The sequence below is a fragment of the Styela clava genome, chromosome 7, assembly GCF_964204865.1.
Source record: "Styela clava chromosome 7, kaStyClav1.hap1.2, whole genome shotgun sequence".
NCBI classification, from domain to species: Eukaryota; Metazoa; Chordata; class Ascidiacea; order Stolidobranchia; family Styelidae; genus Styela; species Styela clava.
Window position 1 is genome coordinate 17,357,999 of NC_135256.1, and position 19,131 is coordinate 17,377,129.

Sequence of the window (19,131 nt, forward strand, 5' to 3'; positions counted from 1 at the left end):
ACAGAGAAAAAAAACCCATCGAAAACACTATTTTTCTCGTACACAAGGGCACTGCATAAAAATCAAGGACTTATCGCGATAAATAACTAATAAAAATGGGCCAAAACAAATTAGTTTAAAGAATTCAACAAGCTAATAACATTCCACATTCGCTACAGCCACCAGAGCCCGCCACGCCTTTTTCAACAACGTAAAAATAGGTCACTGACCAAACTATATTAATTTTCGTTTCGAATTTAATAACTCAAAATTGTGTGGCCACTTTCTTTTATTAATTTTCCCACGTTATTCTACTAAATTTTCGTACTTAATGCTAAAACCCTACAACAATCGCTTTTCCTCATTTAGAATATATACATTCTGCATGCCGTATTAGGTAAAAAGAATGTCAAAGATACTGTTTGGTTGATGTTTGTGGCAGTTGCTCAAAGTCACGTATGGAGTGGGCTACACGAAACGGATTGTCGTTTCTATATGAAATCTTTTTGTAACAGAAAAGAAGATTAAGTAACAGAATTACTTTTAAATCAAGTTCCAAGCTATACTTTTCGAGAAAAGTCATCAAGAGTTTTGTTTAAAAAAGTGTTTCATGCTCAAGCTGTTAAATGGGCGTCAGGTCTATGTTTGGATAGCACTAACGATAACTTGACCATGTGTCCAAAGTTATTGAAAGATATATAATTTGTTTCATTCGAAGCCAAATCTACCTGATACGTTGACGAGCAGTTGCTAGCCGCAATGCTAATGAATTGAAAGGTAGCATGAACCGGTTCCATTACATTTGAACCCACGAACATTTGAACCCATGACAACTGCACCTGTATGCTATTGCACCTATGGAATTTTTTTTGTTTCACGGATAGTTAAACCCATACTAACCCTAACCCATGGGTTTTAGCACCCGCATATAGATTGAAACCGTGGATATACGCATGGGTTCAAATGTACATGGGTTCAAATGTACGGTCACCGCATGAACCATATGCACAAATATGCATATGTGGGATAATTATATTAGGCAAATTGAACAGCATCCAATCATTTGTGGCCTTGCGCAAAATATGTTAAACAACAAATTTTCCGAAATGAAGTAAAAACACGAGTATTTTCGTACTGAAAACCAGGCTTAACATATTTTCAATACGCCCGATAGTTTATTCTCAGTTACAGATTTGTAACCTATGCAATTGGGGCGAGACGTACGTGCACGATATGTAACTACCTTTTCGAAGTAATTATTCATCAAAAATATGGAACAGATTTGATCTACTTAAATGTACCATAAAATAGTAAAGCGACAAAAACAATGCCTCAGGTAGTCTCAGTGATAAAAAGCAGCCAAGGGCGATTGAATATCTTTTCAGTCGCCAAACCAATAAGCTTGCATTCAAGGTATCAGCAACTTGTCGTTCATAACGTATAGGTAAAGAATAACAAATTTTTAGAAGACTTGCCTATTTTTATTATTTTTATATTCTATTGGATAAAGAGGAGAAATTCGCTAACAATTTATCATGACTTGAGTATATAGTTATTGATTTGTTCAAATTTTTTCACAGTATTTCGAAACGTTAATCTATTTTTAACGTTTCACTTTGTTTTTCTTTGTTTGTCACAACAGGAAAAATTGTATCAACTATATGATTAGCTTACTAATTAAACTACACTCAAGTAGTTAGCTTTTATTACGTATTGTCAACAAAGGAATCAAAATAAAATTGGGCCATGTCAGCTGTGTAGCTAACCATTAGATAATAGGAATATAGGAAAATTGCAGATAATACCTGGTCTGATAAGTGAAAATTGAGTCACATTTAAAAAAGTTGATAAGGGTGTGATGTATGTATTCGTATCAACAAAGCTTTAGATATAGATTTATGAGAACAAATGTCAAAAGTGAACGTTTTACGTATTCAACTCCGACATTAATTCCCATTTCTTATTTTGTGATACGTTAGTAAACTAAACTTAAACGAAAGAGTGATAATGTTTATAAGATGCTAAGTAGATTTGGCATCACTCCTTGTACATATTATTTGCGCCACTATATCGGATATGAAAATTGCGACTTGGTTCAGTAAAACATGCAGGGTACAAAGTACATAACATTGAAGCAAAAGTAAGAGTGATGCTGTTTTTCACGGAGTTGACCGGTCAGATAGCGGTCGTACCTAGCCAACTTATAGCAAAAGTTCCACAAGACTGCGAGATAGACGTCGTAAACATGTTGCAGACACAAAAAAATATATTTACAATTCTAATAATTCCAAGAAACAGAAATGGGACGACAATCACGTTGCCTTTAGCTTCACCAAAGTAAATCGTGATGGCCTAGAACAGGGTGGTCCAAACCCAGGCCAACGGGCCACATGTGGCACGCAGTTTTTTTTTTTATCTGTGGACCATCGCATTTGCTGGAGGGAATCAAAGAATCGCAATTTGTGTCGTTTCATCATGATATTAAACTAGAAAAATCTTTTGACATATTGTTATTCACTAATGTCACTGAATTGACTGACTAGTGTTATGACTAGCTGAGGTAACTAGCACAATTGAATGATGTGCTTGGCTCTTAATGTTAACTGGCTTTCTATCTTTTTGGTCGGGAATATATGCTCATACCCAAATATATCATATATACCCAAAAATATTAATGTTATGGCGTAACAATATAAGTCAAGACGGGTGTTTTTTTGCAACCAGCCTAAATAGTATTACAAAAAATGCTGCATATATGTCAGAAAATACAATAATTACCCTCCTGTATCTCACATTTGATAATCAATCAATGTGCTTGTATTTGTAAGCTATTTTGTAAACATGAGTTTGAAAAGAAAGCTGACCAATTCAAACAGATTTTTAACTAGTTATAAGAGGGAACATACCACAATACCTGCTTTATATGTCGACAAGTCGTGCTGATGACAAAAGAATATAATCTAAAACGGCGTTTAAGAATCTTGTGAGCAATGACCATTTTCCAAAGTTAGGGGATTTTGCTTTGTGAATCTTATCGATGTTCGAAAGCATCTACATTTGCGGAAGCACTTAAAATTTTATACTAAATGTAGTTATAGAAAGACTTTTGGACGTTTTATTGAGCTTTTTGCATGCTTAAGCTCAATAAATGACAAATAATGCCAATGTGTTAGCACAATAAAAGTGTCTGTTTTGTTTTGCATTGTTTACCTATTCTTGGTACTATTGAGGCCCGCGAACAGTGCAAAAATAGTTTTGTGGCCCCAATAGCCAATGCTATTTATTATTGTTTTCTTTTATTTTCCAGAATGATACCCCACAGTAACCAAATCGTTTCAACTATTTTGTTGTTGTTGATATCAACGACACCATTGTTCTCACGACCTGTGGAACACCATTTAAACGAAATATCCGGCAAAATTAAATCGCCAAGCTATCCTAAGTCATATCCTGAAAATGTCAATATATCATGGTATATTGAAGTCAAGCCTGGATATCGCGTGGAACTATATTTCACAGAATTCGATTTAGAAGATTCCTATGATAAAGACCAAGGCGGAGCATGTGTCTATGATTTTTTGAAGGTACTAAATAATAAACAAATATTTTTTCTCACTGATTGGTATTGTTGCGGGCATTTTACATTGAATTAATTTTATCCGCAAAGATATTCACTTTGTTCGTTGTTACTGTTTTTAAATCTAACCAGACACGACCGCACGAAAACTTGATGCCTCTGGCGCGTACTGCAGCAGAAACGTTTATTCCCAAATAAAATAAAAGTGACAAATCTCGGAGAAAGTTTGACTAATAGCTAAGAGCAGGATTATGGTACTATGTTGCAACATTACAATATCTATTCACCACTGCGATTGAATCGTAGTTGGCTGTCGTGCAATATTTGCTTTATGAACACTTTCTTCATCTTTTTTTTTGTATTCCAGGTAATGGACGGTGAAAAACTGATGAACAAGTATTGTGGTAACAGTCGGATGAACTCGATAGATGCTCCCAGAACTAGTCAGAAAGTAAGATCAACTAGTAACACAATGTCACTCCATTTTATCTCCGATTATTCAAATGAGGAACCAATGCCAAAGGGATTTTTTGCTCATTATACTGAAATAGGTAAGTGACAGTTTTCATATTCGAACAAATCGAAGATCGATAAAACTCACGATAATTTGCAAGATGCTAAGTTAAACTATAGGGATTTAAATCTAGAAAAATGATAACTCGTGTATCTGTCGCAAATTAAAATGAATAACATGATAATATTTTTAAGATATTTACTATAATTCGAAAATTTCAAAATAAAAATTGAAAATTAACAATAACGTACAGATAGAGATGAATGCTGGGAACTGAAGATGAAAGCCGAAACTGCGATTGAAGATTGGGATACAATGTTATATTGTAACCAGCATTGTCATAACGTTCCTGCCTCATATTACTGCAGTTGTAATCCTGGATTCAAGCTGCATGAAAATAAGCACACCTGTACAAGTAAGACCGTCATCCCATTTCAAAGCACCGTTGATTTCGTTGGCATTTCAACAAGCTAATTTTTGTTACTCAATTGTCAGATATAAAACTTCGACCCAAGGTATTGCGAGATTTCCATGACTCAGTCCAATTTTTCCCATAATCTCATTAAAAAATACAACTGTGAACCTAATCTCGAAAATTCAGGTTGATCGTTCCTACATTCACATGCTTTATCATGAAATAAATTCACAAAGCAAGTATACATACGCTTCATTTAAAGTATAACGACTATGAAAAATGCTTTATATTTTAAAATCCAAAATTGAAATATTACCTACAGATGAGTGTTTTCATTTAGATGATTGTGCGAGAAAAGTTCTTACTGGTGATGAAGGAGAAATAACAACATCTCGGTTTCCTGATGAATATTCAAAACTTGCCAACTGTGACTGGACGATCAAGGTATGACAAATGAATAAATGCTACGATTTGAATAATTAAAGTAGGTAATCTATCCATCACTAGATTTCGAAACGACGATCTGATAAAACATTGACAAAACAAAGATGATTATAAACTCATAAACTTATATTTTGCATAAACGTGATTGACTTTTTGAGGATGATATGCACTGAAGAGGTTTACTCTAAGGCAGGGGTGGCCAACCTATGGCGCATGCATGATGAGAGGTGGCGCATTGCATCTTTAACCCTTTTCATGCCAAAATTGTTAATTGCACTTGGCTTCTCCACGCCAAGCCGTTTTTTTGCGATTTACATGGTGACTTTTGATTGTACCTGAAATCTATTCTCCTTACTCCACGTCACCCACTTACGGCTTGTTGTAATTAGAAACAACAGGCGATTAACGACGTTAGCTTTTGGACGGACTTTATGACATTCATTCTAGAATCTAGACTTTTAGCAAAATTTAGTAAAGTTTACTATTTTTTCCCTACTGAAGTAAAAAGTTCAGAACTTCTGGAAAAATAGAAAATCGTCATTTATCAGCTTGAAACATGGATTTTCCATTGCCCAGACTTCCCAATAACTATTGAACAACCAGTTGAATTGCACAAGCCTAAAAAAATTATTATAAATCAACCCACAACATGCTGAAAATGACCCCTAAATACCACCTTTTTCCATCCAAACTTCAAATGACCGTTGTCAACAAAAGCGAAGCGTAAAATCGCTTGCTGTGACGCAAGTACTAATCTCGAAGAAGCCTGGAGTAAAATCACGCGACGCTAGGCCAAACAGCTGATTAGCAAAGGCCGATTAGAATCGAGGGTAGAGTAGATATTGATACTAAAGGCCTGTTGTCACAATATTACGCCTAACTTTACTTCTTAATCGTACCTTTTTCTCTTCGTTGTTAAAAACAGCTTTATTGCGTAATGCTCATAAGACAGAATGCGTTTTTCTCCTACTTTCAGGAAGGCTGTAGTTTTTACTTGAAGCATGGCGTCACAATTAAATTTGATGAGCTTTCTTCAGTCCCAAGTGCATCTGACATGATCAAGTTCTGGCAATCGTTACCCCGTGAAAATTTTCCAGAACTGAGAAAATTTGCCCAGGGTTTTATATGTCGTTTCGGAACGACATATAGATGTGAACAAACATTTTCTGCCATGAAACTAATTAAAAGCAAAGCGAGTTCAAGACTTACAGATTTAAATTTGAAGAATGCACTGCTCCTCTCGGTAACAAACGTAACTCCAAGAATAAAAAAAACTGGCGAAAGTAAAACAGCAGCAAAAGTCTCATAAAGGCGGTACTTAAAAATAAAATTAATCAGTTTTATTTATTATACTTCCTTGCTTAATTTCTATTCATGTGAAGTTGTAAATTGTAAAAACTACATATACGTGTGTATATACGTGTGTGTATTATAAATTTATATAATTTCAACAAGAAGCGGACATTAGGCGTGGGAATACAAGAGATTTACGGCGCATCTGAAACATTATGTTTAAAACGTGGCGCATGGTATGTGAAAGGTTGGCAATATGATAATATTTGAACGTGTTTTTCTGACAAAGTTGTATTTGAGGTTGGGCCAAAAGTCGCCTACCCGCAATTTATTTCCATAAATGGCTAATGCATTCCGACTTTCAGGAATGCCGTAGGCTACTTCACATTTTTGACGCCATCATGCCGTATGTGTGAACGCACAACTCAATGATGTTAATTCAAATCATTTTACCAAATTGTTGCTGTACTTGTTGTTTTTGTTGTTCCGCAACTTTAGCAACTAATGAACCAATCAATTTAAAATTCTCTAGACTTCAGGATGATTAAAGCTGCTAAGATCCTATTACTTTTTTATTAATTCTTTTCGACCCCGGTACCGTGGAACCTGATATTTTATCAAACATATTGCTTTTTTATTCCAGAATACTACCACTTTATTCATTCATTCTTGTCGGTCGAAATTTTCAGAAAACTCGGCGATCATGTAAAAGACTGTAACGTAGATGTGGCGATTTGCGACTTCCCTCTACATATTTGAGCTGTCTTGTTTCTCTCAATAGAATACTGTTCTCTTTGCAATAACTAATAATATTTTTCGTAGAAAAAAGAAGGCATAGCTATTGAACTGCAATTTGTAGAGAAATTCGATATCGAAGTTCATGATGACGAAGGATGTGTTTACGATTGGGTCCAGGTAAAACTAAAGCTCGAGTCCTTTTTTAAGAAACTTCTTTAAGAAACGTATTTTAAGCGAGAAATTAGGAAAAACTCGGCTCTTACCAAGATCTTGCGAAATTCATTAATAACGCAAGAAGCACATATATAATCGATTATTCGTCATATTTATATTATTTTCGAAAAATTCCTATCATTGATAAAGTCGTTGCTCGATTAGGCGATGACGAACAAAATTTTGAGGCATACTTCTAGGTCCGATATCGGAATACTATGAGTTGGAACTCGCTTTGATTCGACAGAGGTTTATCGAAATTCAAGACTGTCTTCTTTGTGTAATAAATGGTAATCTCATCATCAACTCAAACTCATTTGATTCGAAAAGTGATGACCGTTCCTAGCATAGAACGGGGCATTGAGATACCGAGAGGTGACCGAACTTAAATATTGATATTTACTTATAATGAAAAATTGGATATAATTGTCACTAATATTAAATTCATTTTTTGATCTCACTTTTTGTCGCATATTCCAGATAGAGATGCAGTTTATATTTTGTACTCGGACAAATCCAATAACTTCTACCAAGATAATAACTATTACGTATTTTTAGTATGAAGATGCATATGGAGTGCGGAGTGACAAATTTTGTGGAACAAAATTACCAAATAATGGCAATTGGATCATCACAAATTCCCATTTAGTCAAAGTCATATTTGTGAGCGATCTAACAATGGAGGAATCGGGATTCAAGTTAAAATACAGAACAACGCGTACGTATATAGTGGGTATATGCTCGAACTCTCTGACTTCAAAAGTGGTGTATGATTCTGTACCATTGGCCATGAGCATATCTTCAGATCGAGTAGGATGTAAATTTCAGTGACGAGCAGCATCGTTAACCAGGAATGTCTGCATACTTAGGTGAGAGCGATAAACACTGTAAATATATTTCAATCTTTTTTCCAAGGTGTGGCGTGTTTTAATAATCCCAAAGCACCGGAGAATGGCAAAATCACATCGATTAAAAAGAAGGAAAATTACGAATTTGAGGATGTTGTAACGTTCAAGTGTGATATTGGATATAGGTTGATTGGGAAGAAGAAAATTGAATGTTTGAGTAATGGAAAGTGGAGCGATCCAGAACCGAAGTGTCAAAGTAAGATTTGTGGACTTTATTTTTCCTATATATATACAACGAAGTCGTAGTTACTGGGAAAAACCTGCTACTCTGCTGTACCAAAATGATTCACAAAACTAATCTTAAAATTCTGTCGCCCTTCCACATTAAATATAAATAATGGCTATGTGATATCGCTATGCTGATTCAAGGGTAAAAACAGGAACAGCCGCTTTTGAAAGGCCCTTCATGAAGCTTTGAGACACAAGGCTCAATATCTATGTTGGTAGATAGTTAACTGCTTCGTTTAAATATGTTTGTACAGTAAAACGTTGCAAGCATCCCGTCCATCTTAACAATATAAAAGATGGAAGAATCAAGGAAAAAGTTATCAGTCTTACTTATGGATCCAAAGTTACAGTTCTCTGTTATCAATGGTAAGTTAATGTAAACAAAATTAGAATTTCGTCTCTTAAACTTTAAACCCGCAAAAACTAATACGCACGATCCCGCATAAAAAGTATTTCTACAAAATATAGCGATATATGCTAATGTGTGGTTATTTGGTTTGAGTTCAATCAGTACGTTGGCGAATTCATTTTTAGACACGAAATGAACCTATGAATCGTTTGCCATTTTGTATTTACCTTCTTTATTGTGAAAAATCGCCTTTCCCAAAAACTACTGGATCTCTTTTTTTGCAAAAGTAGAAAGTGTTTTTCCCAAAATATATATACCAACAAGAGATGAATGCTCAAATATGCGGACACGGAGGCAAAATGATGTGGATCATATTTTTAACGGCGCCGGTAGTTTTCTTTATCGAGGTGAAAATCGAATCCCACAGAGTCTACTTAAATTTTTGAAATTAATAAAGTCTTCTAGACACAAAAACAATCTTTAGCCAATCAAAATTCCAAAGCAATTGGTTTAGTGGTTAAAATAAGAAAAGCGATCTTTTTAGAATAACGACAACAAGAAAAAGTATACTAAAAATATCAATTAAAAAAAAAACGTTTCACAGGTCCGCATGGTGTCAAAGGATAGGAGGTGCTTTAAAAGTTTTTATCCTAGAAGCCGAATGATGCCTGTCATATGGGACGCAAAAAATCTTTAGGCAAAAATAACTAGCTGAAATTAGGCAATCAAACTGACATCTATGTTCGAAGTCGAGATATACCTTTCCCTGCGCATGAAACATTTATTTTGTTTTTGATTCAAGGTATGAAATGACCTCTGGTACTTCTGTGTGGAGATGCGGAGATGATGAGAAATGGCATGAATATTCCCGGCCTGTGGCTATAAACGAAAAAAACAATGTTCCGGAATGTCAACCAAGTGTGTTTGCTATTTGAAGCTGAAAAGTGAAATAAAATAATCTTGACGCTAATGTAAAGCTGAAAAAGCCCTCCTATTGGGTTTGCTCTTACCCTATAAACTATAGTACAGGGGTGTCAAACTCAGGGGTGTTTGAAGGCCAGATTGCATTTTGAGAAATGATTTTACAACACCAACTTTAATTAACGAGGTAACATGATCAACGGTTAAATTGGATCGTTGAGAAAGTTTGCTGTTCAAATATATTTTCTTTTGCTTTGCTTTTGTGTATCCATAATTGAGTCAAAATGAGAACAAAAAAATTGTAATTTTCCAAAACTACTTTCTGTGTAAATTGTAAGTTTTCGTGTGAATAATCATTTTCACTTTGAAAGGTTTAAAAGATGTATTACATTCAGATAAAAAAAATTGCAAAATATGCAATTATTGTTAAGCGTTCGAGGGCCGCATTGGAGGTTCAATGGGGTCGCATACGGCCCGGTGGCCGCGAGTTCGACACCCCTGAACTAGTATACTACTATTTAGAATTCATAATCATCCATCACTATTTTACAGTTTGTGGTCTGAAAGGAAATGAAAAAATTCGGAAAGGCACTTTCGATTTTGGTGATGTTATTCCAAATATAGAGGACAAAGAAAAACTTCTGGATTCCCAAATTATCGCAGGAAAAAAGGCTCGTTTGGCTGAATGGCCTTGGGTCGTCTATATCAATTTATGTTAGTGTCAAATTTATCTGTTTTTCTAAAATCTTGTCGTTCTGTAATTAATCTATATTGTCATTGGCAGTATGTTTAAAAGAAAAGACAGCTTCAAATTTTGCTGACTATTGCGGGACAACAAAATTTTATGTCCGATTTGAAAGTTCAGCGACTCTAATGATTATTTTAATCTGATTTCTCTCTTTCCTGTTTTAATGTGGATAGCTCAAATAAAAATATCCTATAATAATGCGGTCAATAATTGTAAAAATGTTTCAGTCGGTGACAACTTGGAAGGACATGAATTTTGTGGAGGAAATTTGGTGTCACACGATGTTGTCATTACTGCTGCTCACTGTACTGCAAGGTTAGACTTTGATTCTACTTTAGAACATATTTTCGTGGAATATCCCATCTTTGTACTCTGTCAACATGACAATGACAAAAGAAACATCTATGCATATTCCAACAGAATATATCCAATTTCTCTCTTACAACTTTTTCACAGAACATATAAACGTCAAATTAGAGTGTTTGCTGGTGTTACCGATCGAGAAAAAAAGAAAAACAAGTTTGAAAACGTTCAGGTTTGATACGCTGTTGTGTTTAGTAATTCTAAACTTTCAAACGGTGTAGCTCGTTACTTTTGAATGTGTGCAAGGAAAGTCTGTGCGTTTACAATAGTAAATATATTTCACTTCAAATATTTAGGACTGCCGTAATGATCTTTATATGTGTCTTGAAGGTTTTTTCAGTTAAAGATGTCTTTGAACACCCGAACTATTCCAACACATCGCAATATGAAAACGATATAGCTATATTAAAGCTCAACGCCTCAGTAAAAATCGGCAAATATGTAAGTATATATGTGAATGTTTTTGTTTTTGTTAGTATTCTTTTTCCTGCGAAAAACCAATCCCTTTTTTCAAATGCTGCAGCAATTGCCTATTTTGGTTTCCATATCCGGTTGCAGTTCCTAAAATATTTTGGCACTGGCTCTGTTCTGATACCGAAGTGTGGGCTATAGTCAACAAATATATATGTAAGAAAATTTTTTCTTTAATTCAGGTTCGACCTATATGTTTACCAAGATCCGACCGGGAAGCATCATTGCCGGTAAAAGCTCTAACAGAAGAAGACGGGTATCAAAAAACTGGAATTATTGCTGGGTGGGGAATAACAGGCACGTGTAAACTATTTAATACTTAACACCAAAGTTAGAGTGGGACAGAGATTATGAAGTGGTTCGTACTTATTGACAACGAACTTCTGCAAAAAATTGCTGGTGTCCTTTGAAATAATTCAAGTTGTCACCTTTGTAAAAAATTACTTAAAACTTTGAATGGTAGTTTTGCAATATACCATTATGCCTAGCGATGTAACGTCAGGAATAATTCTATATTCAAGTATTGAATTTCAGAACTTGGATATTCATCGTACAAGTTGATGGAAGCAAGAGTACCACCGATTGATCATAGAAAATGTAAAAAACACGTTTCGTATGATGGAGATGAACGCCTAAAAGTGTCTGATAATATGATATGTGCTGGATTTCTGTAAGTATGACATTGAATGCACATATTCCATCACATATACAATGATATTATATGCCGTTCATCCAAATGCTATTCTACAAAAGAACGCAAAAACATTTCGGGATGAACAACACTCCATGTAATATTTTTTCGACCTACTAACCATTATCAATAAACCACACCTATAGAGTTTTGTAATGCAAAATCCCCGCAGTAGATTTGAACTCGATTTTAATTCCAGAGACGGCCAGAAAGACTCATGTCAAGGCGATTCAGGTGGTCCGTACATGTTTCGAGATCAAGCTCAGCACAGGTGGATACTTAGCGGCATTGTGTCTTTCGGATCATCAGCACGTGACTGCGGTGACAAAACGTTTGGAATTTACACCAGAGTAGCAAGTTATATGTCCTGGATCGAGCCACTTATTGTCAGCTAAACATATATTTGAACTTTGCTTGTCAACTTGCGCGTTTTGGAACAATGCAAGTACTGTAGCAATGCTGTAGCCTACTTTAGCTAAAAACCGCTTTCAGGCAAATGAATTTTATTTGTCTCCACCATGAACCCCTGTCATCCCCAGCAAGCAAAATCCATCTCAGCTTACGCCACAGTTTTTTTAAGCCGACAGACAATCTTGTGCAGCGTGAATTTAATATCTATATCAATGGACGTTTTCCAACCCTTGAAAAATTATACTCTTTATACTTTAACATTGCAAAATTTCGGACCCTAATTTGGAGAGTTGGCATTTACAATCTGGTTTAACTGTTCAAAACTATCGTTTGCATTGAAAACATTGAACCACGTGGCATTTGTCTTAAAGGTACTGATGCTAATTTTAGGCTGAACTATCGCAGCGTTTACGGGATCAATTTTTGATTAGTGCAACTAAACTGAAGGTCTTCGGAAAACATACTAACAATAAAGTTATTTCATTTACAACTATGTTTTGGAAACGTTACTGAAAACAGACATATAACAGGCCAAATCACGAAAACGAGGCAATGTTCAAAGGTATAAGCATGCTTGAATATCTGTCAGAGCGAAAGAAGTGTCTGAGCGGCTTGCAGAAATTGCAATTGTTATGTCATTGTTGACTTATTGCTGATTTGTAATTGTTACCGAAATAAACAAAGAAATCGAGGCTCAGGAAAACATTCAATTCTATGTACAGTATTGCATATTTGCTATTAGAGCAGATTTTATTCATAATCCATATATGATACTGGCTCAAGATATTATAGAGACTAAGTTTTCTACGGCCAATTGAGTATGAATTGCGACACGCACGGCACCAAGAGAATAAAATTTTCAAGCCATAGAGATTTGAAAGTAATTGCTCTTGGTAACATAGGAACAGTAATTTGCAATATATGTAAACATTACATTAATCAATGGATTATTGAAATAAAATCTAAGAATAAACGTACATTGAGATCAGAAATAAAATTTAGAAAATAAGTAAATACTTGACGTTTCTCTACCGCCTAAGGCAGAAAAACAGCGCTTTTGTTTTTAAATCTCGAGCTTCAGTACATTGAGATATGCATAATTCGAAGGAATACTTAACGCATGATAAAGTACCAGTACATGATTTCTCATGTTGCAATCCAATATGATTCCAAAATTAGTCGGTAGAAATTCGAATGACGTTTCATAGTCTCATGCTCACTGCTGCCTCTATCTGCAATGTGGCCAAGATATCCATGAACTCCCAAGAATCTTTCTCTGCATCGTAGACTTCGACAGTGTCGTGACGACTAAACCAGTCACAAAAAAAAATTTGAAAAAATAAGAAATTCTCAAATAATAACATATGCTACATTGGTAAGCAGTTTCATTTTTAATGAACGGCCGGGAAACATTTTATACTTTTAAACTAGTTCATGAAATTCAACTTGTTCATTACTCCAGAGCGTTAAGGTCCATATCAAATAATACAAACAAATACATAGTAAGTAACATACCGCAATATCTATGAAATAACAGCGCAGCTAATACGAATTAAATTCGTTTTCGCATCTAGGCACACTAAATACAAATACGCAAAGACATTAAAATATTGAAAGTAATTGGAAGAGATGTTATAAAGCTTACACACATGTATTATTACAATGTAAGCAGCAAGCAGCCGAGGTTAAGATAAATATGTAGTGGATTACAAAAACAGAAACCGGAGGAGCCTGCAGCAAGAAATCAGAGATGGAGGGTCGGAGAACAAATATAAATCAGCGATGGAGGTTGGGGCAGCTAAGAAAAAATAAATACGGAGTGATAAAACCAGAGGAGCCAGTAGCTAAAATAAATATGGAGTCTTCGCAAGTCGTACGTAGGGCATCAAAATCTTTAAGTGCTTCTCTAAAGAGCATGATCCGGCCCTTTCGTCATAGCCCATATAGGTCCGTCATTTGCGTAGTCAAAAATGAATAGGAATTCTTGTATATTGAATATATATATTGATACTAAAAAATCATCAGGACGAAAAAAAGTAATGAACTATCTATCTTTCGGAATACTGTCGTGGACTGAAATAGCCTTTTTGTGGCTAATAATTATGAATGACATCGACAGACAAAATGCTAATTTTTTATATTTAGGTTACAATGGGTCCTGGAAAATTTGGTTTATTCGGGGTTCATTGAAAATATAATGTTTTTGAAATAAAAATCATAAATTTATTACCTGTTATCACCTCCGACCGCAAATATTTTACCGTCGATAATAAATGATGAAAATGTTGTTCGCGTCATATTCATGTGAGCTAGAGTTATGCATAATGCACTCGGGATGCTTATACAGATCATATCGTGTCTCCTTTTTCCGTTAACAAACCCACCTTAAATAAAATTAAATAATATATATCTATTATTATTACATCTATAAATGGCGCCAACCGATTATGTAGCACGCCTACGAGCATAAATACCCTGTTGTCTCGATCTTAACGACGTTTAGTTCTTTTCCGTGTTTGTTCTATTTTTATTGGTAATTCCAGACATCAAATATGAATGCTTTTTCTCTGTATATACATGAGTGCACGTGGCCAAATCCGTGAAGAGATTCTTATAAAAATATGCTAATAATACAATGAGTATAATTAAGATCTAGTCGCATCTAATCTAACTTCAATGTATATTTTGAACTGCGCGGCGACATTTGCTCAAAATTGTTCATTGCAGATTTTTACTATGAAGACACCTACCCATAACAAATATATCCGATCCGGAGGCCACAGCTGCTGCAGAATGTCTCGGCTCGGGAAGATCGGCAACTTTCGACCAATGTTTAGTTGTTGCATCAAACGCTTCAACAGACAACATGGTTCCTTTTTCGTTTTGTCCCCCCAAGCAGTATATCGATCCTGTTTCAAACAAAACGCAATGTTAATGTACATGTTTAAATTATACATTGTCATAAAACGAGCCGAGTGACTTGCATCAGGTATATTTAGGTTTCTAAACAAAATTGAAACAATTTACAATAATTTTGCACTATTTGTTATATAATACATCAAAACAACGTTAGATACAAATAAATCATGGTCTGTTTTTTTCCCTATAATCATCGGCAATAAACAATATTGGAAATAATGCATCGTAAACCATATATATAAAGTAAAATGTAATTTGTTGTCAGCGGGTAATAAATTGACTGATATTTCGTTGCTACACCCATGGCATGACGGTTAATCGGTTGTTTAACATAATGTAGAAATATTAACGAAAGAGTTGGCATGTGAAGAATGTAATAACTTTTTATATTGTTTGATCAAGATTCCCGGGACGCTTGTTGGGTTATTGGACTTTTTTTGTCGTAAGACCGTGTTTACCCAAACGGTGTTTGCCGCAAATGGAACTTGACTCAGATGGTTTTCACAAATAAGATAGGTCATTTTCACGTACAAATCTCTTTGTTGTTTTGGCGTCTAAATGGCCGTAAGCTACAATGATAATTCATCATTACGAAACAATTGCAACAATGTGCCGCAAATGGAACTTGATCTAAATAGTTTTCACGTCTCTTATCATTGTGACGCCATAATAGTCTTACGCTCCACCACAAACAATGTGCAAGTCACATATTATCTTTCTTTTATACGTTTCGGCATCCATCAAATGAAATTTCAAAATAGTGACTTACGTAATTTGGTTATTAGCGTGACGATATATACCTCAGCTGTACAAAGAATATACTGGGTATGATTACGTTAACATACTGTACAGAAGTTCGTAACTGTTTGTAGAGACTGAAGACACTTTTTTATGCGTGACTGACTGCACTAAACGTATCGCACTTCAAATATAATATCCCCAACATAAATATCCTATGAACCTTTCCCCGAGCATCGACTTCCATGTTTACCTCGTGACATTAGCCAATCAGCAAGATGCAAAAAGAGACATAACAGTGCTCCCTTTTCGCATCCGCTAAGACACTTTCCTCACTCAGACAGATTTTCAAGCGTGGTCGTAAACATAACCTCGTTTTTGCGTTTTTGAACTCTATAGTCTATTAGTTAATTTTCAGTTGTGTATCGGAATCTTGAATATAAATCAGATAATTCAATGATAACTCTGTCTTCCTGAGAGTTTTAATTTAACTGCAGTAATAAAAAATTAGTGAAAATAGCTGTGATAGACTAGGCTAAACTTCTTTACCGATACTTTTAAAAAACAGATTGTTGCATGCGATGAATCATAATGATGGTTTGAAACACGTACCCCATTTTACAGGCGCCAATTCGCAAAAGCACTTTTAAAATAGCCCCGAACATTTTGCAATGGTAAGGTATAGGAAGAATTTTTCGGGGGTCAAAGGTCCATACACGTTACATTTTCTAACAGGGTCGGTATTTGCAAATGTCTTACCTTCAGTTGCAACTATGGAATGGTTTCTTCTCGCTACAACCATATTCTCTATGAGCATCCATTTTCTTCGGGAAACGCTGTATTTTTCGCCTTTGTTAGTGTGTAAACCCACGCCTGCACTTCCTATAGCGTACATCGTATCTATGAAAAATGTGAAACTGGAGGATTAAAATGCGAAGTGTGTAGCTAGTTTTTAAGAATAAACTTGATATATTTGAAAGAGAACATCGATTCAATCAAAATTGTATGCAGACGTTGTTTGCAAAACAAAAGTGATTGAAACATATTTGCACACAATTGCATGTAGAACGTTGGACAATGCGCGTTCTTGAAGCAAGCATGAATTTAGGTACAATAATGGTAAAATAGCTTTTGCTTAAATAAACCTCATAAAAACAAAAAAAATAATCCAATGGTATTGACAAAATTGGCAAAGAAGTTACCATTTAATACAACAGCTGGAGGTCGTTGGCCGTGTATTGTTGTCATATCTGGTAATCTATGCCAGGAAATTATTGATTTCTTACGTTGATATCTATACACTGCTTTGTTGTTCATAAAAATCAGCAGAGCTTTATCTAAGACTGCGGCCGAAAACCCCCATTTCTTCATATCTTCCGAGAATCCCTGATACGAAAATAAGAGTAATATCATCCGGTGCCATCAATGTACAAAGTAAGTTATAGAATGAAAAACAAGGATAACTACGTATTTATTCAACAAAAGTGGGCTCAAGACGTTGGAAGTAATCTCGACCTTACAAATTATTGTAAAGGATTTTTTGTATATTCTTTACGAGACTGAATTCGGAGTATGAAATTCACGCGAAGATATGTATCCCTTTTGACGGAGTGCTAAAATATTTTAATTAAAGAATTTCAAATCTCCATAATATACCAAGCGTAATATAATTGAATTAGATATAATCTATAACCTACAACATACATGTATATGCATTTAAACAATCAAACACGACAAACATATTGAAGTTTAATACCAACATTATCTGTAGTATCCCAATCGTCGGATTCGGGTTTAAACTTTTGTATTGTTGCTGAATTGCTGTCGAATATTATCAAGGCTAAAAATAATTTATAGGGGTAAATAAAAAAAAACATTTCGTCGTTCTGCCGTTTCAATCCAAAGGTAGATAACACACATAAAACCCGTTGGTCAATGATGGGCACTCCAGAAGTATGTGCACCAAGATGGCGCACAACTTGATCACCATAACCTGGTACACCTACTATGTTCAGGCTGTGCGACAACTTGGTGTACATACTTCGGGAGCACCCAATGATGTGTGTCCTCTTCCGTGGCCACTGCATACCACAGTTATATAATATATTATTGTCCCTTTGCATATTGAGCATTGCGGAAGGCGACCATATTTCCATTGTCTTTCATTTAATTATACCGACACAACATTTATTATGGCTCTTAACCAATTCCACATATATATTTATTGAAGCTTTGGACTAATTGGATATTTACCATTCGGTCCTTCGGCTTCTTGTGAATTATCTTCTTCTCGGGAAGATGGAGAATGTATTTTGTCACGTTGCTGGGAAGTCACTGTAAATGCAAGAGCTACTTTGAGTTTACATTGCGATATTGGTGCGATCGATACCTTTTCTAGAAATCGCAAACAGCAAGTGACAATCTGCTTCATTTCAAAGAAAAGTGCAGCTCTTAAATATATGAGCTCAAATGTCAAACGATAAAACAGGGATCCAACTAAATTAAAAAAACCAAGGTTTGGATGATATATCGGTCTCTCGTATGACTCCGAAAAATTGAAAAAAGCCTTCTAGCGACCTAATACATCTTCAAGTACTGAATATGTGAAATTAATTGGTCTAGTAGTTGCAAAAAAAGCATTGTTTTACGACAACAACAAGCTCAAAAAGCACAACAACAATTTAGCTAAGCAATCCCTATGTATGTACACCTAGCGCCGAATAATCAACGACAGTTTTTGCTCATGGCGTTGTTCTTATCGATACCTTATTTAACCGAAGCCTTTACATGCTTCCCGTGTTTGTATTGATGAGTGAAACATTGTCAATTTTAACTTCTGATATCCCAGTACAAATCCTACAACTGCTAAGATTTACATACGAAAAACTGTCAGAAAAAGTCTAGAGTCTAGCGTTGTCTAAGATGAAAAATTAAAACTTACTTTTGCGATTGCAGTCTTTGATGTCATAGATTTTATTCACAGACAAACTAAAGTGCCGATTTATATGTAGGAACTATAAAACTATCTACGTATTTGATTTGTCAATAGATTCTATTTGCGGTTATAACAAAGAGCTTCCATTTGTGAAATTCGTCGCATTTATCGCTCTACTGACTCTGTTTCACACCGTCCCCTTGTTGTTGATGTTGTTTTGGTTCATAGGACACCAGCATCGAATAGTCGAAACAAAACTCAAACTCAGTGGAACGT

At 35.2% G+C, this 19,131-nt stretch overlaps 2 protein-coding genes across 4 annotated transcripts; one reads left to right on the plus strand and one right to left on the minus strand.

Moving 5' to 3' along the window:
* The first annotated feature begins 1,398 nt into the window (after positions 1–1,398).
* On the plus strand, positions 1,399–12,299 carry LOC120328427 (mannan-binding lectin serine protease 2-like). Its single transcript, XM_039394904.2, has 17 exons — positions 1,399–1,423; positions 3,287–3,563; positions 3,924–4,107; positions 4,324–4,485; positions 4,826–4,929; positions 7,045–7,137; positions 7,732–7,891; positions 8,089–8,277; positions 8,564–8,675; positions 9,461–9,576; positions 10,132–10,293; positions 10,555–10,642; positions 10,784–10,862; positions 11,021–11,131; positions 11,344–11,458; positions 11,696–11,831; positions 12,052–12,299. Exons 2-17 carry the CDS (start codon positions 3,288–3,290, stop codon positions 12,245–12,247), a joined length of 2,283 nt encoding a protein of 760 aa, XP_039250838.2. The 5' UTR covers positions 1,399–1,423; position 3,287; the 3' UTR covers positions 12,248–12,299.
* Positions 12,300–12,956: 657 nt separating this feature from the next.
* Positions 12,957–19,061, minus strand: LOC120328431 (beta-scruin-like). Of its 3 annotated transcripts, XM_039394910.2 has the most exons (8): positions 18,862–19,052; positions 18,174–18,254; positions 17,681–17,760; positions 17,123–17,306; positions 16,680–16,820; positions 15,014–15,172; positions 14,494–14,647; positions 12,957–13,571 (listed from the first exon to the last, which is right to left on the minus strand). In XM_039394910.2, coding segments are annotated over exons 1-8 (906 nt in total). In that variant the 5' UTR covers positions 18,863–19,052; the 3' UTR covers positions 12,957–13,465. The 3 variants fall into 3 exon arrangements, with proteins under 3 accessions (XP_039250844.2, XP_077970842.1, XP_039250847.2); XM_078114716.1 differs by lacking the exon at positions 18,862–19,052 and having other exon boundaries at positions 17,677–17,760; positions 18,174–18,222; XM_039394913.2 differs by lacking the exons at positions 12,957–13,571; positions 14,494–14,647 and adding an exon at positions 14,674–14,887 and having other exon boundaries at positions 18,862–19,061.
* Between the last annotated feature and the right edge of the window lie 70 nt (positions 19,062–19,131).